At 40.7% G+C, this 25,421-nt stretch overlaps 2 protein-coding genes across 8 annotated transcripts in view; both read right to left on the bottom strand.

Moving 5' to 3' along the window:
* LOC136785847 (la-related protein Larp4B-like) overlaps positions 1-19,824 on the bottom strand; it is a 36,811-nt gene extending 16,987 nt beyond the window's left edge. For 4 of the 6 annotated variants that reach the window (XR_010824713.1, XR_010824712.1, XM_066747156.1 and 1 more), the window contains exons 1-2: positions 17,951-19,824; positions 16,257-16,338 (exon numbers count right to left, since the gene is read on the bottom strand). Coding sequence is in view for 4 of the 6 variants with exons in the window: in XM_066747156.1 (XP_066603253.1) it covers positions 16,257-16,338; positions 17,951-18,016 (148 nt within the window). In the remaining 2 variants the exon portion in view is untranslated. Of the gene's footprint in view, positions 1-2,884; positions 3,061-16,256; positions 16,339-17,950 lie in introns of those variants that run through there. The other 2 variants (XM_066747155.1, XM_066747154.1) reach the window with 2 other exon arrangements.
* A 480-nt stretch (positions 19,825-20,304) lies between these two features.
* On the bottom strand, positions 20,305-25,248 carry LOC136785846 (uncharacterized). Of its 2 annotated transcripts, XM_066747152.1 has the most exons (10): positions 24,076-25,248; positions 23,509-23,782; positions 23,212-23,418; positions 22,569-23,126; positions 22,325-22,497; positions 22,162-22,240; positions 21,793-22,083; positions 21,142-21,727; positions 20,998-21,066; positions 20,305-20,935 (listed from the first exon to the last, which is right to left on the bottom strand). In XM_066747152.1, exons 2-10 carry the CDS (start codon positions 23,710-23,712, stop codon positions 20,676-20,678), a joined length of 2,427 nt encoding a protein of 808 aa, XP_066603249.1. In that variant the 5' UTR covers positions 23,713-23,782; positions 24,076-25,248; the 3' UTR covers positions 20,305-20,675. The 2 variants fall into 2 exon arrangements, with proteins under 2 accessions (XP_066603249.1, XP_066603248.1); XM_066747151.1 differs by having other exon boundaries at positions 20,998-21,727.
* Between the last annotated feature and the right edge of the window lie 173 nt (positions 25,249-25,421).

The raw sequence follows: 25,421 nt of genomic DNA on the forward strand, positions 1-25,421 counted from the left end.
TTTGTACAAGCGAATAAAATAATAATATATCTATGTAATAGAGTATTTGTGCGCTAATTAATTGCCTTAATTAAAATTTTGATACCCTCGCTAATTTAAAAAAATCCTTGGCAATAACGGATCTTGCATAAGTACAGTCATGTCGAAAAGTTTGATCAAATTAATTTTTGATGGCGTCGTTATTTATCGTTTTTCGTTCGCTAATTAATTGCTTGATTGCAAATTTGATTGCTCTCACCATTTTTTCTTCAATTTCAGAAAACCGTCAATTTCCCGAGGACGGTGAGAGAGAAATCCAATTTTGAACGAAGCAGTCAATTAGCATATATAAAAAGCAATAAATATAATCATACACTGCAGGAATTAGTGTATTTTTATTTTTAACTAATTATTCGGCTTTTGAAAAACACGTTACAACGAGGAGTTTCTTGAAATTGTCGAGAGCGCAAAAATTTTAATTAAGACAATTAATTAGCGGATAAATAATAGGCACTAAATAAATAGGCTATAATTTTATCGAAGTGCATAGTGATTTGTCTGCGGCAGCTTAATAAAGCTTAAAAAGTGGTTATTATACGGGATGTATGGAAATGATAATTGGAACAAGGGAGGGAGATGGTGTATGTTTAAAATATTTATAGAGATTCAGTGTGTGCCGTAAGTAGAGACGAGCGAGTCCCAGTTGGCATATACGTATTATTGCTACCGCGGTTAATTGCTTTTCAGAAATAACACCGAGGCTGCGTAAGGTGCGGTTTTCATTACCGCACGAGCAATGTAAGCAACACGTGCCGCTCCGCGATTGCATTTCTTCAGCAGCTCGCCCTTACTAAACTATATATATATATCATACTCTCTCGCTACATATTCACACCGTTCAATCTTTTTCCCAATCAACGATCCACTTGTAAAAACCGTGCTGATATTTCGAAGAAAATTAACGTTAACAATTCCTTCGACAAGTTTTAATTACCACCAAACTACACTTGGTCAGTTTAATTTTTATACAAAAATCTCATCTCTTTCTTTGTACCACATTCCAGAGTTTTTATCTGCTGTTATAATCAAGCTGTACCTTGATAATTACTTGATTAATCAGATAGGGAACTGAACGAGTCCTTAGTGAAGTAGAAATTTCGTTAACTGCTTTGCAAAATTAACACTGATGCTGCAGAGTCTAGTTTGCGGTTTCAAGTTTACTTCACCTTCGTTTTACCAAGTTAAGCTATGTAATTTTTGCTCAAATCGAATAACTTCTCATTTTGTTAGTTTATTTCAAGCAAAAAACATTCAACAATTACAAATAATTAACACTGATACCACCAAACATATTTGTTCAGTTTGAATCTTTTAAACGAAACATCTGAGTTTTGTATTTAATCCAATTCAGTTTTATTACACTATCGTTAATCGAACAGTACTTTGTTAATTAATTTATTAATCTAATAGAGACCTAAATGAGTAATTATTATAAGAAATGTTAGAAATTTCCTTAATTGCTTTTCAGAATTAACACTGATGTTCCAAAAGTATAGTTTACAATTTCAAGTTCACTTTATCTTCATATTTTACTACACTATATTGAACCATACAATTTTGCTGCAATCAACTAACCTCTCGCTCTTTGTTATATCCACTTTCCACAAAAACTACAGCAAAGTATCACAAAAAGCTGATATTTAATGTCACTATAAGCACACTTGCTTAATTTGAATCTTATAAAAAAATCTGAGTTTGCTTTTAGTCCAATTCGATATTTATTCCACACTGCTGTTAATCGCACTGTACTCTTGTCAATAGCGGATTAATCGGATATCGAACGGTGCGAGTAATTAGTGAAAGGGGTAGAAATCTCGTTAGAGAGAGAGTCGAGCTCTTGCTCGACCAGAGAAAACTTTTGTACGCCGATGTTGCTAATGAGTGGTGGTATCGATTTTCCGAGTTTCTTATCAGTTCTATTGAACGCAGAGGGTTCTGTCGGGAACTCTGTTCCAATCGGAGAGCTTGGGAATTCCCCAAAATTAGTCTCTATCGGTAAAATCGACAACGCCACTATTGCTGTGTGTATATATATATATACATCTACGTAGCACGTATAGGCCGTCTCGGAGAACTCTAGTTGACTCGCCTAACGAAACAATTAAAAGCAACTCCAGCCACGGATATTGGCTTTTTAAGGCGTGCCGGAACCGCGTTTGGCCATTTTCAAAGCAAGCAGAGAGTAACGAGACTCGAACACACAGCCAGCTAAAAATAAATCATGAAGAGAGCGAGCGTTGTGCGCGACGAAAAATTCACAGCAGCATTTTCTGATAATTATCGATATCGTTGGAACATTCGCTTTTATTCTTTTTCGATAACTTGTTGCTCGAGAAAAGAAGAAAACAGGACTGAGAGAAGAAGCAGGCATAAAACCGTAACAATGTCGATATAATTGTTTGTAATGGTTTCAAGGAGTTCTCAAGAGAGCGAGAGAGAAAGAGAGAGAGGGAGGGGGGGGGGGGAATAAGAGTTGATTGAAGAAAATTTGAGAACGAATTGATCAAACCACTGATATATTATTATTGACTAGTTCAAATTATGGATTGTGCGAAGTGAGAGATTTGTCTTGTTTATTTTTACAAACATTGAAGAGTGGCGGGGGGGGGGGGGGGGGATGAGATAAATAGAGAGTGAGAGCAGACGAATAGCGAAGAGGACCGAAGACAGTTCGATTTTAACCATCGAGTGTAACGAAGCAACAAGCTTTAAAGGACGGATGAAGCGTCTGACGGAAAAGGGGAGAGGGAGAAAAGGCAGCGTTGGAGGGTCAACGGAGACGACCGCTCTGATATGACAGGTGATTTCTCCGCCACTGGTTTCTCACTTCACGTTCATAATGTACCTGCTATACGTCTGACACTTCTCCAAGAGTTATCCATGGAATTGTTCTGCCGGCCCTACCGGAAGAAATTCAATATCCAAACGGATCCCCAGGTCTGCCATTCATCCTCCTACACCATCGTCGCTTCCTCCAACTCTGCGCGGAGCCTCATTTTGCTGCCTGCACAGTTATCGATGTGGTTGGTCGATAAGGCTTGCATTGAAAGAATCTGCCCTCTCGCCAAAAATGCCAGTCCCTTTTCAATAAAGATAAATCGAGTAGAGTGGGCAAAAATAAGAGGAAGCAGGAAAAAATTCATCGAAAATTCTTCATATCTTTGCACCAACGATTCTTCTCATGCCAGTGAAAAAAACTCCCGATGCTGCGAATCTTCCATTATTCAACCCCCCGCGTTCTAACCTCTCTCGAAGCTACGTGAGGACGTTTTTTAATAAGGTATAGTCCTCGCGCGTTTGCAGAAAAATCGTACGAGTTCCTCGTTGAAATTACACGATCGTGCCAGCACCCAGCGTTTATTTTTCATTTGCATCGAGCACGAAAGCTTCCGTTCACGCGTCGTCTCGCTTCAATGCAAATCTTTCCCCTTTTCGTTCCCTCCACGTTCTTCCATTTTCCCGTATATACACAGTGGGGACGCGTCGATGGACGGAAAACCCGACTAAACTGACCGTGAACGCAGAGAAAAAAACATTTGACCCTTTGCAGCACGAATTATCGATATTCCGTAACGGCGTTGACTGTGAAGGATGAATACATACGGCACGTCGGACGGGCTTTGATTGGGACGGACGAAAAATCGATTGGTCAACGTAGAATCTACCACGAGAGCATTCGCGTAATAGAATCAAAAATTTGATCTCGGACAGAGTACACAGAGCACGTACAAACGTACGTCCAGCGTGTGACTCGGCATAATTTGAGACAAAGAAAATTCGTCAGCTGTAACACTATACCGTAAGACGTAAGAATAAAGCAACACATCGGCGAACCGATGTACAACTGCGTGACGTCATAGGTTACGTCGCTACGTTCGCTCTCTGCCCGAGCCCTTCGTCCATGTCCGGAGCGAATTCATTGTTTCGTGCTGGAGACTCAAATTCGGGAAAGTTTATCGCGCGTCGAACGTTGCGATAAGATAAGGTTTAGTAGAGTCTAAAAGAGCGTATATCTCGTTGCTGGTAGGTGTAGAGCGTCCGTGAGATCAGCTGATGAGGTAAGGTCAAGGGGAATCTCTCTGGTGGAGCTCGATATTACCGATACACGATAGCGTCAGCTACTGCACCTACTCTCCAGACCTCCAGACGTACTGTTGCGAGACGCGAGTGAGGCGAGAGCAGAGCAGCCCGCGAGATCTCAGCAGCTCCCCCTACCTCGACTCGACACAGTTGACTCGGCCCCCCTCTCCAGCCTCCGAGCGGGGGCTTCCCTATGGACAGCCACCATCCCCACCATCGAGACATGACGCGAGATGCGCGCCGCAGTTCGTGGTGTGTCCGCTGAGCAACGTAAATATACGCTTCACGAACGTGAACGACTAATGGCCGCGTGTGTAAGCCTCTGACGTTTATTCGCTCGGTGACAAAGTTTGCATGACGCGACCAAAGCCTTCCAGCTATTACCCCCTCCACCTCGTTTTTCATCTCGCAGACCAATCCCTAACGCTCGTGCGTTAGCCGCTCGCCTCGCGTGATAATTAATGCGATTAAATAATACGGCTCGCGCCCTGATATTGAAACGCTCCCCGGACCGATAAGAAATTAATTATGCCGAGTGCCCTGCTGCCAGCAGCTTCGCCGTTGCGTGATTCGTTCCATCGGACGCGACGTCAGGGAGAATTCTTCGACCCAACACGAATCTTACCTACGCAAACGCTTACAGTGCGTCTATCGCCTCGATGCAGATATAACTGATTCCGGTAAACGAACGATAAAATAGAATCCTTCATGCTGAAATGTGTATAGTGCTCCCCTCCAGTCGACACGAGTCTATATTCGCGTTCTTTGTATTGGTACAACTGACTCGGCTGCTGGGTGCAGTGCGAACGAGTTTCAGAGTAATCGTAGTATTGTTTTGTTTTCTGTATTTTTATTCCGTTTCTCATTTGGTCGTCCTTTAGCTTTGGCACTCGTGGAGCTTGGCACGGACGATAAAACTGTCTTGTGTCAACCTTCCATCTTACTGCAAAGTCAATCGCGAATTTATCTCGCGTGATCGTCCGTGACACGAGCGTTTCAGGCCAAAATTCCTCCGTCCGAGTTTCGCTGGCTGGCACCTCGAACGGTGCCAGCGACACGAATCTTTGAAAATACAAATGTACCATCAAACCGTATCGAGCCAAACACTTCATGGCTACGCCATCACGATGGAGAAAGCAGTCTAGACTTGGCCGTTAAACCAGCTAACGCTGCGTTTACGCCGGACACCGAGTTTAGCAGCGAGATATAAACGAGAGTTGTGCAAAGTGAGAGGTGTAGAATGAAATATGAATGAAGCTAAAAGTCGTTTGGAAAGAAAACTCTTCCACCTCGCAATGTCAGCCATCCAATAGCACTGCGATGCTCGATCTAGGCGAAGCGAGTTTCAATCGTCGAGTAAAGTCCCGATCGCATGCACCAATCGACGACACAAAAATTGATACAATTAACGATAAGGAACGCGATGTTCAGGGGACATCCTTGGTACGTTCGTTGAACGCGCGGATATCCTCGGAACGTTCCAAGGATGTCCCGGGGATATCTCCGCTACATAAAAGTCGCAAAGACTTCAATTAAACTTTCTTCTTATAATTAACCTCCTTTGATCGATTCCTGCAATACGACGAGAGACAATTTTTCCTCTTATTATACTTCCATCGGTCGTAGCATTGAAAAAATAAAAAGCCGCGGAAGCCTGTATAATTGTACGGAGCGCGTTTTAGTGGCATTTTTTGCGAGGGTGAAAAAAAAAAAGAATACTGGGTAACATTTTATAGGAGGAGCAGACGGCCCTGGTGGCACAGAGAACCCCGACGCTCCCCCCCCCCCTCCCCGTGCCTTCGCAGTCCCAGTATCGCTCGGTCCGCGTGTGCACAATGGTAAACACACTGGCGTAACAGACGGCCGGAATTACGTACGTTGGAAACGGAAGAAATAGCATAATGGAACGTAAACACGAATGCTCGTGCACGGAGGACGCAGCCGCTGTTGAATTCCTGAGTTGGCTGACGCCGTCGCTACCACTACCGTTCCGTTCCTCTCTTCCACTCCTTTACACGGAAGCGCATAAACACACGTACACGCACGCACGCACGCACGCACGCACACACACACACACACAAGCCACTCTCTTCTCCGTATCCCTCTCTCATCGCGTTACTAGCAGCGCGTGAGATCTAATGCGCGCAGCTTCGAGCCGCGTATCGGATAGCTACCTTGAGGTGTGTGCAAAACAGCCAAACCGGAACATCCGAATACAGAGAGAATCGCTCTCGTTCGCTATACCTACCTACCACTGCACAAACCACTTCATTCCCTCGATCCCTCTCTATTTTACATTAGCCAAACAAGCTCTCGGGCAAACGAGAGAAGGAAAAAAGAATGGAGACTGCGGTATACGATATATGTATATACACGTGTACGCCAAGTACACGTAAACACACGTAGCATTATTGTAATTGACTGGACTGTTTTGCCGTTCTCAACAGGAAATGAAGAATATTCGAATAATTGGAGGTTACGTCGGCATCGGCGTTGATTCGTTTCTTCGAAAAGCGAGGAATTTTGCTGCTTTCGTCATTGGCGTATGGGCTTGAATGATTAAAGCGGAGCTGCGGCAAAACGACACGGTCGAAGGCGAGCAAACACGCGTTGCTTTTCCATAGTCTGCACGCACCTTAAGGCTTATCCGACCCCGAGATCGGCGAGGCGAGCTCGGTGCTCCTTGATAATTGAAATGCGAAGGCACCCCTTCAACGCTTCCGAGCCTCTCGAGTAGGCCTCATTAGGATAGCATTTTTTTCTTCCACTTGCCGCGTTTCTTCCTCGTCCGCTGCTCCCCTATCGCTCCCCATCTTAATTGGAATGATTCAACGGTAAAGAATTATGCAAAATTTCCCACCTTCGAAAACAACATCGCATCGCTAGCACGCGTTCAAAATGGAATCGACCACAGCTTCTATATAGAATTATCCACGAAACGCACACCTACGCTACGAGCCAAGATAACATCGTAATTTCTCAATTAGGGCTGCTACGAGAGCTTGGCGCCATTTTCGCAAAGATGATTAATCGAGCGGGTCGATTATTATAGTTTAGAAGCGATACATCAAAAGGTTCGAGAGAGCCGTGTCACAGCAGAGTGAGTTATCAATTACATATTAAACGTACAAGCATTAACTTGATAATCTCGCTCGAGCAGCGAAAGCTCCGTGTCAAAACCGAGGTCAATACTGCAGGTCTGCGGAGGAGGAGATCGCGAGGGATACAGATAGGGCGCGTTGCCTTATTTTTATCTGATTCCTTTAAATCGGTATACGTATATATATATATATATATGTAGCGTTTATGCCAAGATCACTCATCCGGTTGTTGTGTTAGGCTTGGCCTAATCACGGTCCTTGCCTTTGTATAATATTGCCAGCAACCATGTAACGTTCCGGCCCAGAAACAAATAAGTGAACGAACGTTATCGGTTAGTATATATATATATATATATATATATATATAGCTAAAATTACGCCGCATAAAGAGAGAGAGTCGATTGATTGCGCGATAAGGACCTGCCGAGCTTGCTTCGTCACCTACCGGTTCCACGAAAAACTCCATGAAAGCACGGTCTCTGCGCATTGCCTTTGTTGTTGCTACAGTTTGTTATTGTAACAGTTGTTAATGTAGCTACTGTGATTTTATTGCAGATGCAACAGTGATGAACTTTTTCTACCTTTAATACTGTTTTTGTAACAGTAGTCACTGATACAATTATACGTACAATAGTTGTTTTCTTTATAATTGATGTTGTAACAGTTGCTACAATGTAACTGCTGGTCTAGTTACCTTTACAATATAAGTTACACGTTAAAATAGCTGCTGATCCTTTGCTGCTTTAACACTGCTGTTGTAACAGTAGCTACTGATCTAATTACAGATACTATAATTATTTTCCTTGTATAACCGTCGTTGTAACAGTTGCTAAAGTAACTGTTGATCTAATTAGCGTTACAATAGCTGTTTTCATTATAATAACCATCAGTGCAACAGTCGTAATGTTTTGTGTTTTTTTTTAACGGTTGTTGTAGTAGCTGCTAATATAGCACTAATTCAACTAGCGTTGCAATATTTTTTTCATTGTAGTCGTTGTCACAGTCATGCTATTGCTGTTGCTGCTCGTTATTGATGACCGGCCAACTGACACTTTGCGCCTTCCAGGAGAAACGTGCTCGCAAAAAAGTTGCATTCTTAAAAATTTCACTTTGCTCATCCAGCAATAAACTGAAATATCCGACTCGACTTAATCCAATGAGAAGGAGTTCTTCATCACGCTAGAGTTTTTAATGGAAATGTGGCGAATCGTGTTGCAGTCCAGCGCACGGAAATCCATAGGCGTAAACAATCGATACGAAATAAACATCGAGACTGTTCGAGGACGTTCTATCGGCTCTCTTAAAAAATGTATCAATTTCGTCGCGTGCTATTCCGCAAGTGTGTCAATGTTTCGCGATTTTCCTAGCTGAAAGGAGCGCAGTCGGAAGGGGGTGGTATAAATTTGGACAGGGTGCGATTCGAAGCAAAGGTGGAGAGTGGCTGAGGGAAGAATGTAATTACGTATATTGGATTCCGGAAGTGGAGGTTGAAAGGATGAAAAAGGAAAATAAAAAATCAGTGGAGGGCAGCTTCCCACTTGGACGGCTTTAGAGGCGCCGTTTCGTGACCCAGCCATCAGCTGATCGATACACGTCACCCCAGCGCGTATGAGCCGTCCTGAAAACATTGTTGCTCGGCCCCGCCACCGCAGCGCAGCACGAATGAACCACCAGCCAAGCCAGCCACGTCTCAGATCGAAGCGCGTATAGTATGTATGCTCCGCTAGTTCGCCAGTCGCTTTCGGCTCTGGCCCCAGCTTCGACTTCGGTCTCTCCTTCGACTCACTTTCCTGCACCCCCTCCCCTCTCCCACCGGATCTGCTCCACTGCCAGCGTATACCTCGCCACGTTGGCTCGACGCGACGCGAAAGCTCTGCTTATTTTCCCCGAAAGCTTCGCCGAGCTTTCAAGAAGACCCCGACCATTTTCCACCCTCACTACTACATCCTCGTCACACACACAGACCACTATCGCAGGGTGTACCACCTCCCGTCCACCCTTTCCCCAACAACTCCCCATCTGCCCATTCTTTCTTCCACCACCACCACCCCTTACTCGTCATCTTCCATTTATATTTAATTCTATCTATCAAACGACTACAACAATTCCCATGCGTCTCCCTTCTTCATTCTCCCCCCCCCCTTTCTCCTTTCACCCAACGCATTCATCTCGCCCAAGCGTCGATGCATCTCCCCAGGAAAAAGCATCACGCGGAAGAAGCAAGGCAAAACGTAGACTGATTGACTTTCCGACAATGTGGCGAGAGATTGGTTATCCCGTTCTTCCACACGGAGTTATATTCGCCCATCATCCAAGAGCCAACGCTGACTCACCGCAATTCCTTCATTTCGCCTGTTCTTTATATAGCGTCGCTGTCTGTCGAGCTTCTAATCGCGTTTAACGACTGCACGGTGACGAAACGGCGAATTACTTCGGGGAACCTTACGCGCTCTTCCACGCAATCGATGACTTCTTCGACCCGCGCGCGATCTTGCCTCCGATGTTTTCCTTCTCTCCCCCCCCCCCCCCCCCCCTCTCCCCAAGCCCCCTCCACATGTCCAACACTCCCAACGGTCCAACCCGTTCAACGCACAAATCGATGCTGCACGCCTGCACCGGCCTGCGGCCAGCTCGCATTAACCTACCAACCGAACAAAGGAATCGCCTCCCAAGGGCGATCATTACAAACCGATTCGATCGCTGGAATTCCATCTAACCACGCGGAATAACAAGATTTACAACGTATCTCATTCCGGAAGCTCGACAAACTCTCATTCAACTTTCTTCGACTTTTACAGAAATTTACAGATTTTTTTTTTGCCGTTTATTTCGATTCGTGTACAATCGGTCCTGTAACTCGGGTCTATGTACGAGTATATTTTTCGTTTGAAAAATGAGGGAACGCTGGAGAGGATTGCTCGCAGCAGTTGACGCGAGAATCGTAGTTGTCGGCACACATGTTAACTCGGGTCGGACGCCGTAAAAGTGCCGAAGCCTGACTCACAAATACCTTAGCTCTCGAGTCTTTCTACCTGTCTGTCCTGGGGATCCGAGCGAAGAGAACGAAGGAGTAACGGGGATTAGTGGTCTGTTGGTGCACGCTTGAATCCAAGCGGCGAGCTTGTACAAAGCGAGGGACTAATTTGCATCATCGCCAGGTGTTATTCCCTTTTCTCTTATTATTATCGATTCCGGGAAAAATCTTCTAATTGTTGTACAAGCGATGGAATTTCCATTTGCTCCTATACCGTTCAAAAAAAGATGTCGCTTACGAGCGGTTGATTGATATCCACGCGTATCGACTGGCTGGAAATCGTCCTCTTCCAAGCGATTCCATTTCCAGTATACCACTGTGCATCCTCCGTGAGCCGGAGCGATTTTCTTCAGCGGCCAACTTCCACAAAGCGAGAGACCAATTTGCATTACCACGAGGTGTTATTTCTTCCTTTTGCTGCTTGTTATTGATTCCACGAGAAGAGTCTTGTAATTGTTACATGGATAAAAAAGGATTATCTCATTTAAATATTTGTTGCTTCGAATATTCACAATCAAATATTGTGCTTGGTTTTAATAAATATCATTTGAATGAAATCCCGTTTAATTTAAACGTTTTAAATTTAATTTGACACAATGAAATATTTGTGAAAACTAATAAGTGAAACATTTTATTGCGAACGTTCAAAGCGAGATTTATTTGAAATAAATAATTTGTTTATCCGACTAAAAAATAACGCGACACTTCCTTTTGTTCTTCCCATCCAAAAAAGATATCGCTGGCGAGCGGTTGATTGATATCCACGCGTATCGACTGGGCTGGAAATCATTCTCTTCCAAACTATTCTATTCCCAGTGTGCATCGCTGTGCGTCCTCCGCGAGCCGGAGCGATTTTCTTCAGCGGCAAACTTGTACAGAGGGAGAGACCAATTTGCATTACCGCAAGGTGTTATTTCTTCATTTCAGGTATTACAGATCCGAGAATAAGTTTCGTCATTGTTATAACTTTTCTTTTGCTCCTCGTATTCAAAAAATATGTCACTGGCAAGTGGATGCTTGATATCCACGCGTATCAACTGGCCGGAAATCGTTCTCTTCCAAGCGATTCCATTTCCAGTGTATCACGGTGTATCCTTCGTGAGCCGGAGCGATTTTCTTCAGCGGTGAGCTTCCCGGAAAGCCTGGCTGGATCTTGCGGGCAATGAGAAAGTTTATTACGCTGACCTAAGGGGAAAACGTTAGCGCAAAATGACAGGAGGTAGAGCGGCGTGCGAGAGACGCCAAGAGGAAGAGGTTCATCATTCATGCAGTGCTTAGATGTACTCTGATTTCCCTCGGGAATCTCCCACTTCTGTATATATCGTGTATTCCGTATCCCGTATCCGCGTCGTCTATTCATCACCAGCAAACGCATTCAAGGATAGCTCTCTCTGACCTTTCTTATTTTACGCTTTTATTGCCTATATCCGCTCCCTTCCCACCCACCTCTCTCTCTCTCTCTCCCTCTGCTTTGCTACGTTTGTCCCGACTTTCTCGCTCTTGCCACTCCAAAGTCTCTCTTTTTCTGACCCGACTCCTTTCCTTCCTCTCACACGCTTCGCAATGCCCATAAAAACTTCCGTAACCCATCATAAATTACCTAGCCACGGTACCTTCATTATCGTCCAATTTCAAAAGACATATGCACTTAATACGCAGACTATATCTCCAGTAAACCTCTAACAGTATAAAATCCGATAAAATCACTCCTGATTGCTCGTGGGATAACAGACTTTGTATTACTTTATCGTCATTGAAATAAAGCTCGGACTGTACACAAAGCCTAAATTTGACCAAAACTCGAGATCCGGCGTTCATATTTCCTGCGATGATACTTTGCGTAATTGTTCGAAGAAAGGTTAGCCTGCTTTTAATGGCCGAAAACGAGTATTGCGATAGAACGAGACGAGCAACGGTTGGTAGTAAGCGGAGAGCTTGAATTGGGAGGGCGATACAGGCATTGGTGTAATAAAGGGTTGTGAACGGTACCATAGGGAAGTAGTTACAATCCTTTCTGCCGCAGTTTTAGTGCTACTAAAATCACGAGCCAGCACAATCAGCTGATTTTCTCTAACTTACTGGGATGACCACAAGAATTGTATGATTTAGCTGAAAGGTCTTCGAGGAATCGATAGGATTTTCATAGAGACGATGCATAATTGCTGCGTGACCTTGACCCGCGGCAATTCCACTTGGTTCACAGGCCTGTCTTCGCCGCACACTGGTTCTGCAGGTTCTCATCAAGCCCGCGGTACGAAGACACGTATACTCTCAGACTGCTTCTATTATGATTTTATCCGACCCTCGTCTCGTTTTATCCTAATAAGGGATGCGATTACGCACTGAATTGCACGCCAACTATACCAACGTAATGATCCACCTCGCGCACATTCTAATTATTGTCTCTGAATGCTGCAAAAAACAGAAGAAAACATTCGTTAATGAACTTTGCATCACAGACTGCAAACCGCGTAATTCTCGCCGTAATTGAATTTTCGTTAACGGTACACGTGTGTACGACTTGCAATAATATACGTAAAAAGACTCGAAACTTTATAATAGTAGGCTTTGAACCCTTTTTTTGCCTAAAGTCAAGTTAGTTCCCGAGTATTATTTATCGTTTGATGTGTACATATATACGAAGGATCTAATTTCGTGTACGTAAAAAAACCCATACTGAGGGACGGAGGGGGAAGAGAGAGAGAGAGAGAGAGAGAGAGAGAGAGAGAGAGAGAGGCTAACGATATTATATATACCTACTTATTACGTATGACCCTGAACTTGAACCGCGCGTGGACTTGAGAAGGTGTGTGCGTGTTCGAGCGCTGAACTACACTGCACGGTGTGTATGCGGCACGAGTAAACACAGACACAGCCACACACACACACGTTTAGTCTGCAACATCTACCGGCCCAAAATTAGTAACTCCCCCCCCCCCCTCCCTCCAAGCTGGCACGTCGGGCGATAGGCATACTGCACACTTGCACACGGTATACAAGAGAATACACGCGCCTCCTCTCTCAAAGAGAGAACGAGCGAGTTGAAGAGGAGCGAACAGGGGAGAGAGTACAAAGGTGGTTGGTAAGTAGAAAGAAGATTGTGCAGCTACGCCAGCGGGTACCGCTCAGTATTGATCAGCTCAGGTTTGCACTCTGCCTCCGTGTCATCAACCAATTGCACTCAGTTTTTAAAGTGGGAATTCTCCTCCCCCTCTCGTCATACTTTTTATACATCTTCCAAGTCATTGTTTGTCTGTGTTTTACACTTTACTGGTTTTGTATCACCATGTGCGATTAACTTATCTATCCGTCTCTCTCTCTCTCTCTCTCTCTCTCTTGCTGGTCGTACTTTTCCTTCTAGCCTCTTCTGAAATTACAACCAGTTAAATAAAAGAAAAACTATAGGAATTGCAAATCGTATAGAGTTCTCGACTCATCCGAAGAACGCGACCCACACTCGGGTCCTGCATCGACTCCAACTTTGATCAGTCTTTTACCTCGCACATTCCTCCGTATTATCGTCACCTTTACGCACTTTTTGCCACCCTCTAATCCACTGTCCGATTTATACTTTCACGAGCTTCCCCAAGGAAACAACGGCTGCTCTCGAGAAAACAAGGAACAAGAAAGGAATTGATAAATGATAGGGTGCTGGTGGTGTGGATACTCTCTGACTGGGAATATATATATATATACCTATAAAATAAAATAACAAAAGAAAAAAACAAGCGAGAAAATTTCTTGCGTAATACAGAGCTCGTATATCGCTTCGGACTTGCAGGAAGAAATATCGTCAATGATTAATATCAGCCGCACGAGAAACAATAATAAACGATATGCAAAAGGTTGTTGGAAAATATTCCTTGAGGTCCCTGATTAATCGTCGGCCTCGTTGCAGATCCGTTTGAGCGATCGAGTCGAATTTCTGCTTACTTTAAAAACTCAACGAGAGAATATATTTCACGTTGGCTGAGTTTTCAGAATTTAAAGCGAGCCAAGAGGCCAGTGGTCGAATCGATCCGTGCATTTAGAGGACTCTGTCGTTTAAGATTATAGAAATTATTTTTTGCTGGTGCGAGACGAGAAGTATAAAGGTCCTGTATCATGCAGATGATTAATGCCTCGAGCGATTAATAGTCGAATATCGGGTAGTTCCTAGGCAAACCATCCCTCGTTTGCTCAATCTTATTTCTTACCAAGGTTCAACGTGGCAACATGATTAATGACGATACTGGACATGCGTTCTGTTCCATGGTCCTCCTCTACATGTCCCGTCGCTGTGCTTAATCTCCCAGCAAAGCGGATTACACTCTGATATACACAAGAAAATTACCTTTCCTACTGATTAGTTTTATGGAAAAATCTCCAGTCTCATTTCACCATAATTCACCGTCAAATCTCAGGTAGAACAATTTGCGCGATTCGCCTTAGGAAGAGGTCCGTGTAATGTAAATTTATATTAATGTATAACAACAACACGCGGTTTGTACAGCATTACAGTCAGCCGTTCTAGGTATTGTATGTATACACAGTAGGCCAGGAGAATTAAGACAAAATCTTTCAAATATAGCTCTAACGTGACGTAACTTAGATAACTACTGGAATCGCTCGGGAATGGGCACCTATTGAAAATATCGGGGTGCGCCAGCTTGAAAAAGTGTGCTATTTGCATAAACAATGAAAAGGTGAAAAAAAATGCGAAAATTGCGTCTTTTTTCGGAAACAATCGCATATAACTCGGTAAGTGTGCATGTTAGAGAAAAAATGTATACTTATAAATTTGTTTGTTATGAAATTTTTTACGAGATAGAATTGGTCCGATATCCGTAGATTGAAATGTTCGCTGCAAAATGCTAGAAAATGCAAAAAAAATTAGGTAAAAAACAAGGTAATTTTAAATTATTTTTTTAATAATGAAAAATTAACCCAATCACGCCGTAAATTTATAGAAAAGTACTTGGCTGCAATACAAAACGAGAGCCGCAAGGCCGATTAAGATCGGATAGACAGTTTTCGCATATATATTGTAATTGTTAATTAACCTACCTCAACAAAAAGGCCTATTTTTTAATTTTGTGCCAGGCTCAAAGTTATGAATATTTTTTTGCGATCGCGCTTTTACACCTTCTTGGACTCTTTAACTATCATATACAATTGCTATCTTAACGATTTTTCAATTTTCAAACTTTTTAAAACCACTTAAAAAGTTATTAAAAATTGAAGAATCGTTAAGATAGCAATTGTATATGATAGTTAAAGAGTCCAAGAAGGTGTAAAAGCGCGATCGCAAAAAAATATTCATAACTTTGAGCCTGGCACAAAATTAAAAAATAGGCCTTTTTGTTGAGGTAGGTTAATTAACAATTACAATATATATGCGAAAACTGTCTATCCGATCTTAATCGGCCTTGCGGCTCTCGTTTTGTATTGCAGCCAAGTACTTTTCTATAAATTTACGGCGTGATTGGGTTAATTTTTCATTATTAAAAAAATAATTTAAAATTACCTTGTTTTTTACCTAATTTTTTTTGCATTTTCTAGCATTTTGCAGCGAACATTTCAATCTACGGATATCGGACCAATTCTATCTCGTAAAAAATTTCATAACAAACAAATTTATAAGTATACATTTTTTCTCTAACATGCACACTTACCGAGTTATATGCGATTGTTTCCGAAAAAAGACGCAATTTTCGCATTTTTTTTCACCTTTTCATTGTTTATGCAAATAGCACACTTTTTCAAGCTGGCGCACCTCGATATTTTCAATAGGTGCACCATTCCCGAGCGATTCCAGTAGTTATCTAAGTTACGTCACGTTAGAGCCATGTCAATCTGTAACCCTCCTGGCCTACAGAGAGTTCCCATCCGCGCGGAATGAGCTTGCTGCACAGTTGAACGGTGAGAAAATATAACGTTAGCGTTGTGTCCATCGTGATCGTGACTTAACCTAACACTGAGCAGTGGCAAAAGTTGCAAGAGACGTACGTATATATACTTACGATTCGCCGGCTCGTCCATGAAGCCACTGCCATCTTGGAATTCATCGTCCGACTCGGTCCCAGAATCGTGATCGTCATCGGTCTGAAAGATCAAATATTGTCGTCAGTCGATTTTCCATAAGAGCGACTTTAGCGTTGTCATTCCTCTTTCGATGTTTATTTTTATGCCTCGTTTAATCCTCGTAGTACGAAGAGAACGTAAATTAAATTAGCTCCACGGTCTTGTAGACGTATAATAGAAAAACATAAAGCAAAAAACGAGTGTTTTCGTTGGGTGGCTTTGTGCTGTTCCCTGTCTCCAAAGAAAATATTCTGGCTCTTGTGCATTTCCACGTAAGCCACCATGCCTCTAGAGATTTTTCGCGGAGCTGCTTTTCGCGAAAGAGACTCGCCATAAAAATGTGGCCCTTGCCGAGCGATGCCTGTACTACGCTTGCACCGCACGTCGACCCGGTGCTACTTACCATTTATCACACATTTCGAAAACATCGGTGCCCTTTTGCTTGACGAGCAACAGCCATTCAGAGATTTCGTTTGTCAAAAATTGATTTTAGCCGGAGGTCGCTCACTCTTGTATCAATGTTTCTCGTCTCGCGTGTTTTGGAAATTTTAGAAATCTATTCTTCTCTCGCCGGAATAAGGATCAGTTACCTCAATTGTCGTTTTCATCGGTTGCTCGCAAATCACATTGAGCAATAGCGAATTTATTTTTAACGTACCTGTTGTACGACAAAGCTATTAGGATGATGGAGGTATTTTGCACAAATAAAATTGCATAACAAGAGACGCGCAAGGAGTAGCCATCGTGGACAGACAATGCTGACCTTCGTCAAACAAAGGTTGTCACACCTTCTCGAGAATTGACCTTCTTCAACGACCAAGTTTCCTCCAGAAAACATTACTCTACTTTTATTACGTCGATGATGTAAGCAATATAGCGTAATTCTTTCAAGTTAATGTGTCGTTAAACAGAAAAATTGCAAAAACCAATTTGAAATTTTACACACGAAAGATTATTCTGTAATTTTTATGTAAAACTTTGACAATGTAAATTTACTGAAATATTAGGAGACATGGAAAGTAATGTCGTAATTTTTCATTAAAATAAATATTGATAATGTCAAAGAGCGACATTACTTTCCAGTGTTTCTAATACGACAAAGACTGATCTCTCTTTCTCAGTGTTTTTTGTATTTTTGATTGTTTCCAACTTCACGTATTACTATTTTCTCAGTTAATTGTTAATTCTCTTATGTTTTGCAGGTACTGTTGTTTTGAAAACTTTTCATTGTTATTATATACGTTTGAGATTTTGTTTCGATAATGCTAATAATATTAATTATGGAGTATCGTAAATTATGTCTCAGTATCAGCTTTACTCTTAATTGGAAATCGATGTTTTGAAAATATTCGAAATGTACATATTTTTACTTGGTACATATTATAATTTGTAAAAAATAATTGAACTGTATAGGATTCTATACATGTCCTTAAGAAAATAACGCGCACATCTTAAGGTGTACCAGACTCCCCCCACCCCAGTAGTTAATACAGCCAACTACCACAAGAGTTCTTAAAACGCGTATTTTTGTCTGATTGATGTCTAATGATAAACATTATTAAAACGGAATATGGTTTTAAAATACGTTACATTGTACTCTTCCTATAATACTAAACAATTGCACAGTACTAACCTTTTCCTGATTTGGATCCTCATTCAGCGAGTGGGTTCTAAGCTTGTGCGTTAAAAACTTCAGCATAGTTCACCGATTTCTCACTGATCACCCCTGACACTGTATCACTGCGCGATAATCGAAACTAAAAATTCGTTGCCGTTGTTCTGTTACATTCACGGTGGTCTATTGGCTGCCATGAAACTAGCTTGTAAAACCTTCTCATGTATACAGATGCTTTAAAACTGGAAGAGTGGTCCGTAGGAAAATTATACGAAATCAAGTATTATCGTAACTGAACGAAATTAATTTTTTCCGAGCGAACTGGCTGCAAAGCACATCGAAATAGTCAAAGAAACAGCATGGAAGCATCACCGGCAATCACGGAGCATGTCGCGTGTTGAGCACAGCTCCAACGAGAGAATAGTACCGAGAAGCGGAACTACTAGAGGAAAATCCAATTGTTTTCCTGTCCTTTTAATGATTTCCAGCTGTGAGCTTCCACTTGGATTTTCAAGATAGGTTAGAATCAAACCGATTATACAATCGAAAGTCAGTACTGTTTTAAAGTACTCGTTGATGAAAAGCTTTAGCTTTGGTGCTCGTATAATATTCTAGTAGAATCGTCCGGTATTATTATGTTGTGATCAAAGAATTATGTCGCATTAATGGTAGGGATTCACTACTTGCGTAGAAAGTGTCTAGTGGCGCGATTCGTGTACAGACGGACAGACAGACAGACAGGGATGTAAAATGCACCCAGTTAAATTTGGAGTGATACTTAATTGGTATCAACCGCAGTACTCTACTAACAGACACGAAAACGTACAATTTATGAACGCACTGCCATATTTTTGGCATTTCTGTATGCCTGTTGGCAAGAAGATTCAATCATATTGGTGGTAAGAGAGAAGAGACTCGCTAAATTACGCGAGTTTTCAATTGAAAAGCTATTCCGTCTCTAAGGAAGGATCGCCGACCTCGGTACGTTCTCCTACTCGTTTTCGCGGTCTTCAAAGGAGTCTCTCTTTCCTTTCCTTTCTCTCTCCTCTCCTCACTACGTCGTGCCGTAGTCGTAACTTCACTTGGACGCACCGCACCTCACTTCACCTCGCCCAGCGCACCTAACCTCACCGTACTTCACGCACTCGAGTATAATTTCGTAAACTCACTGGGGTCAGGATTCAACGCCACAATCACATTCCTATTCTTTTAGGCAAAATTCAATGATTCTCTGCTTCAGCTACTATACTCTCAATACCATACTTTTATACTTTGATAAATATCCATCTATATTTTTTACCTTCACCGCCACAGGCCTGCTCTTCTCTCTCTCTCTCTCTCTCTCTCTCTGTTTCGCTCTCCCCTCCCCTTCTGTACCGTCTGTCTCTGTTGGCCTCCTAGTGCATGTAAACTCTATATCGACGCACTTCGAATGCTTCCGCGTTCCTTATAAATAGAACAACAGTGCAATCTTGCTCTCCAAATTCCTGTCGTCATAAGATTGCCGCGAGCACGGCGCTGGCGTTTCGGTACAAGCTGCATTACTGACGTCGCTCGTTTTCAGCAGGCAAATGCTCTCGAGTCATTTGCCGATAGAGATACATTCTCTCCCGCGATATCCCGTCGACGATGCCAGTTTCTTTTGGCCGCAGTGCATTATTAGTTTGCTTACAATTACTACATCGCGCGCACAATTCGATGCTTACTTTTGAAACATTAGCGATTCAATCTGCCGGCTGGAACGCTCATATTTGTCAAAGAACGTAACAATACTAGCCCCACCAGATCAGTCCGCCATCACTGCCACTCCGCGACTGCGAGCGAACTACAGTCTACAACGACTACAACTGCCGCGCCGCTTACTTGCCTGCCGCCTCGCTCGCACTGCTTTCAACGTTTCAACTTGGTTGGTCTCCCTATCCCTCACCTACTCTTTCCGCACCAACATGTATACCACTTCCCCAGTCTCCTCTCCCTGCCTCATTCTCACCGCTACTACACCCTCACTCCACGCCCCTCTAAATCTACCCCAACTTCTTATTACGGCCCTCCTTTTACCACCACTTTTCTTACTGTGCAAGCCCCCTCCTCCTGCCCTTTCTTCTCTTTTCCTTTTATCATACGTTTAAACCACTCGTACTTTCGAAAATTCAACTCACTTCACCATAATACCGCCCTTCTCGATATTTTTACGGCTACATCATCACTTCCTTCTCTTTCTAATGTCAGGACTTATCACGATGAATCTCTGCTCAATTTGCTACCTTGAAAAATCACTTTCTCATACTCACAACTTTTCTAGCTCCTCTTTGTCCGAAACAGTCGATGCAATTGGATTATAAAGCATTTATCAAGAAATATATATTTACAAAATTACAAAATTAGTATTTTTCTTTTAACATAATATGATACGTATTGTCATTTGTATTATAAAATATAAATAATTGCATAGCAATGTATATAACATGCAAAATGCTGAGTATTTGTATAACTCGTATACTTTTACCTGATGAATGAAATTAGATATTTGAGTAATCCAAAACTTACAAATTTGGAACCATTCTGATAAACATATAGGAATATAACTACAAACTCCTAAGTTATTTTGTAAAAGACAGTTACAGTCTTTGATATTGCAATATAAACGATCTTTTTTACTCATTCGAGCAGTGTCGTTAAAAGAGGAACAAAATACAAGTTATTTAGCTTAGCTTAACATAATTATAAATATTAAAATGGACGTTCAAAGCTTTGTTTCGTGCTTTACTCTCGTTCTGAATAATTGATTTGGTCGCAAAGCTCCATATGAATTACTGGAGTAACAATTTGAAGAAAGTATCATGGAAGTATCTGGTTTAGAATTGGAAGGTTCGTTTGTACCGGTACTTTCAAACGCAAATCTTCTTTGTCCAATCTCATTATAATTGCGCTCATAACTATTTTTCAGCCGTATTTGCAATTCCGAATCAGTTTCATCTTCATTATCAGCACTGTCTACATCACCTAAAAATATAGTAGAACAATATAAACATCGTTTATATTACAAAATTGATAAAATCATATACCATCAGAGCTGTTCGTGGAAGGTAGATAAAACCGAGATGCTTGCAGCTTGCTTCCGTTTCGTCGATCACCTGATACATTATTGGGATGAGTATATTTAAATTCACGAGGAAGAGTGTAGCTTCTTGGCAATGAAACTTGACTACCTTCAACATCGCTAAGCTCTCCATCTCCTTCTCCCTCACTTTTAGAATTTTCCTCCTCTCCATTTTGATTGGGACGTAATATGTGATTGACTGATATGGGTGGAGTCCAATGCGAATAGTGATATGGCAAACAGCGAGGAACTAGCAGAATTTCTGGAGTGTCGTTTCTTTCTCTTTGTGATGTTTTCCATAAATTAGATGGATGTGAATTAACATAATGGGATGACGATGGTGGAGGTGGCAGAAGACAATGCATTTTGACGGGTGGCCATGAAGATATGGTAACTCCGCCATTTTGTTCATGCAATGTTGATGGCAATTTAGATAAAGGAGAATTCGGAGATGTGTGAATCTTTGCATTAGGTGGTGGCTGTTGATTGGATGCGGATGGGGACGATGAGAACAACGAAGCTGATGCTGATGGCGGTGGAAATAGTTTCCCTTCCTTTATTTCTTCTTGTATAGCTCGTAGCTCGCGCAATTGTTGTTGTTTCTTCTCTTTCAGTTTTTCTCGAATAGAATTGACACTTAATGATCCACTGACATTGATGTCTGATTCATTCTTCTGTTCTATTACGTCGTCGTTCTATTTTAATTGTTAAATTTTTAGACAGTTACTCTTTTTGAAACGAAAGTATTTGAGATACTTACTTGTATTATAGTAGATAAAGGTCTTTTCCAAAACGGTATCAGTTGCTTTGCATTATTATTGCCGTTAAGCCATTGTTTGTCATTAACTGCTGGAACAGATTGTGGTGGTGGTGGCACAAATGATGTTGGCTTCTTTTTTTTTCGATTTGGATTTACAACAGTTGGATTTGCAAAACGACAATTAAAAACTCCTGGAATCCCACCATTGCTCAGTTTTACTCCTTTCATTCCAATGCTTAGATTAACTTTTTTCTCTTCCACATAATCGATATGCTTTTCTTCTATCATATCCTTAATTTAAAAAGTGTTATTTTAAATTTTTATGGAAACAAAACCAAGTTAAAATAAAATTAACTAAAAGTCATTTACCTGGCTGGATAACGTGGTAAGGTTTGAGGCATTCATCCTTCCACCAGCTTCATATCTTAGCCTTCTTACATGGAAAAATCTAAAGAAAGCAAGATTTTAAATATTATTACTATTACTACACAAAGAAAACTTTTGTATATTGTACTGTTTATCAATTTCTTACCTGTAGTAAAGTCCCATAAAAAACATACCACCAAAAAATAAAGCTAGAAGAGTAAGTACTAATGTAACTGGTTGAACATGTTGTTGGGCATACAAATCACTTCTATTTACACCTATAGCCCATATTCCAGTGAGTAAGCTATTTTCCAAAAACATAACTGTATAAAATATCACCTAAAACCAATATTAAACAGTTATGTAAAAATAAAAAACCAATTAATAAAAAGTTTGGTGACAGTGCTAACCATTTTTTGTCGATGATTAGTTTCGTGAAGATTTATATAAGCAAATATATAGATAAATGCGAGTAGTGATGCGAGGAACGTTTTTCTAAGAAAGGGTAAACGTTCACCACCATTAAACAGACCATCGGGTGTAAGCAGTAGCCACGTTAACATTGAAAGCCAATGTAGTGCCATAACAATTAGGAGCCATTGGCCACCATAAAGTGACGCATACGCGACTAATGCTCCAACTCGTGTGCTCACAGTCCCCAAACGCCAGACTAATTGTGCTAAAACACCTAGCCATGTAAGTACTAAGCGCTCTAAATTACGAAGACGCGCTGCTCCTTTACTAAAGCTTGCTACAGCCCAGCAAACACTCCATAATGATAAGCCTGCAGAAACTGCTGTAAGCTTCGCTAGCTTATCAGCATCTCTTAATTCACTTTCTTTCACTTTTATAGAATCATTTTCTGTTTCTGTATTAACACCAATGAATAATAAGTATAATTGGAGAAGTAGCATTGGAGCTGCTTCGCAAAATGCGTGTATCAAGCGTAAAACACATAATTCTCTGACCTAAAAAAAAATAAAAATTATGATTAATAATAAAATAATGTCTACATTGATACGCACACACACACATGTTTTTAATAGTTCTTACTTCGTGCTTCACATATGTCAAATCAACCGGTATGAATAATTTGAAATATCTCCACAAGACTCCAGCTTGTGTAGAGTGCAACAATAACACACAGCCTATAGACCAATTGCTACTTTTTGTTTTTTGTCCTATATTACAATTGTGTGCTACATTAGTGTTCCTTAGTTTGCCTTTTGTACCCCAAAGATACCACCTAATGCTAACAATCTGAAAATAATCAATATCTTTTACAATTAAAAAAATAATGAACTAATATTTTGTTTTGCGGTTTACACTACTATTGAAATTTATACAGACCTGAGAAATAAATAAAGAAGTAACTATCAATGTGATACTTAAAGGAAACAAAGCTGCTGGGGAATGCTTGTGATGTGCCAAGGCATATACCATGGCCAGATCAAATACAACATCGCAAAAGTATGAGGCTAATGATATAATATTAAATAGAACATCGCACAGTGGTAAAAATTCATGCTGTTGCACTTGCCGATGCTGGGCCATAATGGGTTTTTGTCACCCATTTGGATTAGCCAGTACACTTTACTTTGTTAATGATTTAAATATTTTAAACCTGCAAAAAACATGACACCATAAGAAAAGTTAGTAACATAGCTTCTATAGTACTAAAAAAATTAAAGTCTTATGGGTAATTTAAAAAAATGTCATACATAAACGTTATTATTACCACCAATAAAGCTGTAATAAATTACGAGCGTCGTTAATTTTTAATTGTTATATAGCGAAAATATATTGCTAATTGAAGATTTAAAACATAATTGATCAACGTAACGAATATTAAAAAATCATTAAGATAAAATAATATTTTTAAGGCGTGGGAGAGCCAAGTACTACGAACTCACTCACCGCATTCCTCACATGTCATTGACGACTGATCACAAAAGTGACATTCTTAACCTGGATACTCCTCTTGTGTACCTGGATCAATGATTGAAATCCGTAAAATCTATCAAGAAACAGATTTCATTTGAATTTACATGGAATTTGTACTAAGGATCTTATATAGTTCTTTTCTAACTTGTATATACGCGCGCGGATAGCTATAGTCACATTTTTGATAACTGCAAGCCTCGCGGGTGAGAAAAAATGGAAATACGAATTCCAAAGGTGGTCGACCCGATCCCCGATCTACCTGTTGATTCAAAGCGCGGCTGTTGCAGCCGAGCCGAGGCCTGCCGAGTGTCGAGCCGAGGTGGCCGAAGCGCTATAGAGTTCCTCTAGTGAAAAAGAGAGAGAAATAGAGAGAGAGGAAAATGATAGCAACAAATATTTCATTAATTCATAAGTCTACCGTATACAGTAATCAGTATCTGTTGTATAAATATAATTTTTATATATATATATACTTTCTCATCACTAATATCTTCGTTTTAACTTTCAAATTTATTATAACTAATAGAAAAGAGAATTATACTTTTAGCTGGAAGAGCTCTAATTTGGATGCTACGCCAGCGCCGCTATTGAGGAACGCGTTCACTGGAGCCTTGAATCTTGTGAACCATTGAGTTTTCTGATGAAGGCTTGCAATGAGCGAACGTTACAAGCTTTTCAATTAAATTACAATATTTATTAATTTTTACTTTTTATTAAAATTCTTCTCAATTTTATGCATAGATTAATATAGCAGGATTTTTACAATAGACATATTGTAAATAGCATAAATATAGAAAACATGCATCAATACACAGAGTAAAGAGTAAACAAATATTTAAAAACTTTATAAAGAATAAATTGTATAAAATAACATGTATATACATTATGCAATAAATAAAAAATTCTTTTACAAATATGTTTTGTGATAAATTTTGTACACTCCACCGCGTTCTAAATAATAAAATTACTTTATCTACTGTGCATCAAATTTAACGTATATAATATATATATAATTAATAATATTTTATATAAAATTTAGGAATGTTAAGATAAAAGTAAAAGGTACCGTTTTAAATAAGTGTTTGTATTTTTAATAATGGAGCATATGTCCTTTATGCTAATTCTGCAGTTTGACTGATGTAGAACACATTAAATTATTTATAAAATAATCTCGTTCTTAAAATTTCTCGTTAATTCTTTATGTGGCAAAACTATGGAGTTTAATAAAATCTTTTCCGATGCCAATGATACATTTGTGCCTAAAAAAGACGTGTTTATTATAATTAAACTGCTTTTCACATAGACAGATAAATAATTAA

This window comes from Prorops nasuta, unplaced genomic scaffold (assembly GCF_024137725.1).
Source record: "Prorops nasuta isolate Cenicafe-Biocafe unplaced genomic scaffold, Cenicafe_Pnas_1.2 PNAS00003, whole genome shotgun sequence".
Taxonomy (NCBI): domain Eukaryota; kingdom Metazoa; phylum Arthropoda; class Insecta; order Hymenoptera; family Bethylidae; genus Prorops; species Prorops nasuta.

Excerpts from the sequence above, each read along its gene's own strand:
- LOC136785846 (XM_066747151.1), bottom strand. The coding sequence starts at position 23,712 with ATGGCCCAGCATCGGCAAGTGCAACAGCATGAATTTTTACCACTGTGC. Across the intron at positions 23,419-23,508 it reads CTTCTTTATTTATTTCTCAG|ATTGTTAGCATTAGGTGGTA; the intron begins GTCTGTATAAAT and ends GATTATTTTCAG. Across the intron at positions 22,241-22,324 it reads TTTATGGGACTTTACTACAG|ATTTTTCCATGTAAGAAGGC; the intron begins GTAAGAAATTGA and ends TGCTTTCTTTAG.